This window comes from Cucurbita moschata, unplaced genomic scaffold (assembly GCF_002738365.1).
Source record: "Cucurbita moschata cultivar Rifu unplaced genomic scaffold, Cmos_1.0 Cmo_Scf00018, whole genome shotgun sequence".
Classification (NCBI taxonomy): Eukaryota; Viridiplantae; Streptophyta; class Magnoliopsida; order Cucurbitales; family Cucurbitaceae; genus Cucurbita; species Cucurbita moschata.
In genome coordinates this window covers 2,614,251-2,618,216 of record NW_019268534.1, presented here as the reverse complement: position 1 = coordinate 2,618,216, position 3,966 = coordinate 2,614,251, and the positions used below count along the sequence as shown (strand labels likewise).

Sequence of the window (3,966 nt, the reverse complement as noted above, 5' to 3'; positions counted from 1 at the left end):
AAAAAAAAAAAAAAAAAAAAAAAAGGAATCATGCAGGGGCAATTTGTCCCCTGCGCCTCTCTTTTGTGTTTGTATTAAATCATATCTTCAGAAGCATGCTTTCCTCTATAGTTATCAACTTATGAACCTCATTCCCACTCACGGCTGATGCGAGTGTTTAACTCCCCGTAATATAGATCATATACCGGGTAAAACTTCCTGGGCCAGCAATATTGGGTGAGGGGAAGCCAGAAAATCAAAACCATGCAATTATTTTCACCCGCGGGGAAGGCTTACAAACTATTGACATGAACCAGGTACCACATATTCCAATACAATGCGTAGGAAACTTGTATGTTTGCTAATAATCAGAATGTGAACTACCTTTTAATAGGATAATTACATGGAAGAAGCCTTCAAAATGAGAAACTTGCTGGAAGAGTTTCTTACAATGCATGATGGTGTCAGATATCCTACGATTCTTGGACTAAGAGAGCATATATTCACTGGCAGGTACCTATCAGTTTTGTTTACTGAAAATTGATTCAATTTTTCCTTTGTTCTGAATAACATAATTTCATCACTGCAATTAAGTTTTTCACTTCTTTGTCGGATCAATTTTGCAGTGTTTCATCTCTTGCTTGGTTTATGTCAAATCAAGAAAACAGTTTTGTCACTATCGGGCAGAGATTGTTGGCGAACCCTTTAAAGTAAGATTTCTACTTTGTTTTCTCACTGCTTTGTTTTACAACATGGTTATACTGTAAACACTATGGTTATAGGACTAGGGATAGAGGTACCCCTTTCAAAAACTACACAACGCGAGCCTTCCAACCTATTCTGTTTACATTCTTAGTTTGGCCAAAATCTGTTTAAGTTTGTGACCATTCCAAAAGTAGGTTGAGTTTCCTATGAAGTGCAACAGTAGCAAGACTTCCGAGGTCATGGTTAAAGTCAAGATTTGAACCAATAAAAAATGAAGTCAGATTGTTCACAAAATCTAAATTGCTACAAGGAATGAGCACTTTGGAAGAACTTCAAAAGTTTTTGCAAATTCTTCGAAAACCAGGCATCTAAAATACCCAGAGGAATGGAGAAGCTCTTGTGATTTCAGGACCTACAAACTCAAGATCATTCATTTCTATTTATTACAAATCATCCCGAAATAGCTATGCATTTTGAAAGTGATTGTATCAGAGGGTATCATTCATTTAAATTTGTTACACATCAGCCCAAGGAGAACGGATATCCTTGCATCTAATTTTGGGTGCCTTAATGCTCATTCTTACTCATCTCAATTTAATGTATCTTATGTATTTGGCTTCTTATTCAGAGTTCGATTCCATTACGGCCATCCAGATGTTTTCGATAGACTGTTTCACCTTACCAGAGGGGGTGTTAGTAAAGCTTCGAAAGTCATCAACCTGAGTGAGGACATATTTGCAGGCATGTTCCTAATCATAAAAGCCCTTTGTTTTGTATTCAAACAAGTAATCTGGTTTAATCATATATCCCATTCCTGTGTATGTGATTATGAATTTCAGGTTTCAACTCCACCTTGCGTGAAGGCAATGTTACTCATCATGAATACATACAAGTTGGTAAAGGGAGGGATGTCGGCCTTAACCAGATCTCAATGTTTGAGGCTAAGATAGCCAATGGTAATGGTGAACAGACATTAAGCCGTGACATGTACAGGCTAGGCCACCGATTTGATTTCTTTCGCATGCTATCTTGTTATTTCACCACCGTTGGTTTCTATTTCAGTACTATGGTAAGTTTGAGAACTCTGTCTTTCTCACGTCTCTGTTCATTTTTCTTTACTCATGAGATAAGCTTAATTTCTCATTGACAGCTGACAGTGCTCACAGTCTATGTCTTTCTATACGGCCGCCTTTACCTTGTTCTCAGTGGCCTTGAAAAAGCTTTGAGCACTCATCCTGCCATTAAAGACAACAAGTCCCTTCAAACAGCTCTTATTTCACAGTCCGCTGTACAAATTGGACTTCTGATGGCATTGCCTATGATGGTTGAAATTGGACTGGAAAGGGGCTTCCGGGCAGCTTTAAGTGATTTTATACTAATGCAGCTGCAGCTTGCGCCTGTGTTTTTCACATTCTCTTTGGGAACCAAGACACATTATTATGGAAGAACATTGCTTCACGGGGGTGCACAGTACAGAGGTACCGGTCGTGGTTTTGTGGTGTTCCATGCCAGATTTGCTGACAATTACAGGCTGTATTCTCGCAGTCATTTTGTCAAAGGAATTGAATTGATGATTCTTCTTCTGGTTTACCACATACTTGGCGTCTCATATAGAGGCGTGGTTGTTCATGTCTTGATCACCATATCAATATGGTTCATGGTAGGAACGTGGCTTTTTGCACCTTTCCTCTTCAATCCATCAGGCTTTGAGTGGCAAAAGATAGTCGATGACTGGACAGATTGGAAAAAATGGATTGTCAACCGTGGAGGAATCGGAGTATCTCCTGATAGAAGCTGGGAATCTTGGTGGGAAAAGGAACATGAACATCTACAGTACTCTGGAAAGCGTGGCATCTTCGTTGAGATATTACTTTCACTACGGTTCTTCATTTTTCAGTATGGACTAGTGTATCACTTGGAGATAATCAATTCCCAAAGCTTCCTGGTACGAATAAAGTTTCCTGGTTTAAAGATGTTTTCACCAAGCATATAACCATAGTTATTCTTCCTAATTATCACTTAAAATCTCAGGTTTATGGGCTTTCTTGGGTTGTTATCATCTCGATATTGCTCCTGATGAAGGTAACAAAAACTTATTTGGGTTATTATAAACCATAAACTTTGTGCTTAAGAATCTTATTTGGATTCAAACTTTGTAGGCTGTATCTGTGGGAAGACGTAAATTCAGTGCAAGCTTTCAGTTGTTATTTAGGCTGGCGGAGGGTTTTATTTTCATAATCTGTGTGGCTGGTTTCATTACATTAGTTGCAGTCCCTCATATGACAATCAGGGACATCATACTGTGCCTTCTTGCCTTCTTGCCAACAGGATGGGGCCTTCTCTTGGTCAGTTTACTGAACCATCTCCATGCTTAGAGACACTTTCTTACACTCCTTTCTGCTCACTAATTCATCAACTGTCTGTATTCATCTTCATGGTTCAATACACAGATTGCACAAGCTTGTAGGCCCTTGATTCATAATACTGCAATATGGGGATCGGTTCGAGCCCTGGCTCGGAGTTACGAGATCGTGATGGGATTGCTTCTATTCACACCTGTAGCCTTCCTGGCCTGGTTTCCATTCGTTTCAGAGTTCCAGACACGAATGCTGTTCAACCAAGCATTCAGCAGAGGTCTGCAAATTTCTCGGATTCTTGGGGGGCCTAGAAAGAAGGAGAAGAGCTCCTCCACAGACAAAGAGTAAATATTCACAAACATTACTACAATACTACAAGATGATGCCCAAACTTCTGAACTGTACATATCTCCCCTTCTCTTCATTACTGTAAATTTATGGATTGTCTTTCCTCATTCACATGATTATTATTAGACTAATTACCATTTACCATCTGATCATATTTGCAGATATTTGATTAGAACGGTAAGAATGAAACTTTCTTTGTTACATTTCATATTTTTGAATGGATTACCCTCGATTATTATTTTGGTTTATGTTCTTTCATCTTCATTCTACTTGAGCTTTAAACCTTTTAAAGTTTCATGTCAAGAATGCGTAGTCGGTCAAGACTACCAAAATAATGTCAGGATCGATATTAGTTGTTAGCTTTGATATCAATTGTTAGGATCACTCAATAACGCACACACTCGATACTCGATCAAGATGAACACAAAGAATAGGAGAGATAAAATACAATGAAGAATATTGTTAAAGGTCTTGTTATTGATGATTTCGATATGCACAACAAGATAGAATACAGAGAATGAAAAAAATATGTACAACATGATAGAATAGAATACAGAGAAAGCGAATGAAGAAGATA

At 38.4% G+C, this 3,966-nt stretch overlaps 1 protein-coding gene across 3 annotated transcripts in view; it reads left to right on the top strand.

Moving 5' to 3' along the window:
* LOC111455968 (callose synthase 1) overlaps positions 1-3,637 on the top strand; it is a 16,611-nt gene extending 12,974 nt beyond the window's left edge. For all 3 annotated transcript variants that reach the window (XM_023097635.1, XM_023097637.1, XM_023097636.1), the window contains exons 35-43: positions 177-296; positions 374-492; positions 606-689; positions 1,313-1,425; positions 1,524-1,753; positions 1,835-2,629; positions 2,716-2,766; positions 2,844-3,029; positions 3,135-3,637. In XM_023097635.1, the coding sequence (XP_022953403.1) occupies positions 177-296; positions 374-492; positions 606-689; positions 1,313-1,425; positions 1,524-1,753; positions 1,835-2,629; positions 2,716-2,766; positions 2,844-3,029; positions 3,135-3,389 (1,953 nt within the window). In that variant the 3' untranslated portion in view covers positions 3,390-3,637. The remainder of the gene's footprint in view (positions 1-176; positions 297-373; positions 493-605; positions 690-1,312; positions 1,426-1,523; positions 1,754-1,834; positions 2,630-2,715; positions 2,767-2,843; positions 3,030-3,134) is intronic.
* The last annotated feature ends 329 nt before the right edge of the window (positions 3,638-3,966 follow it).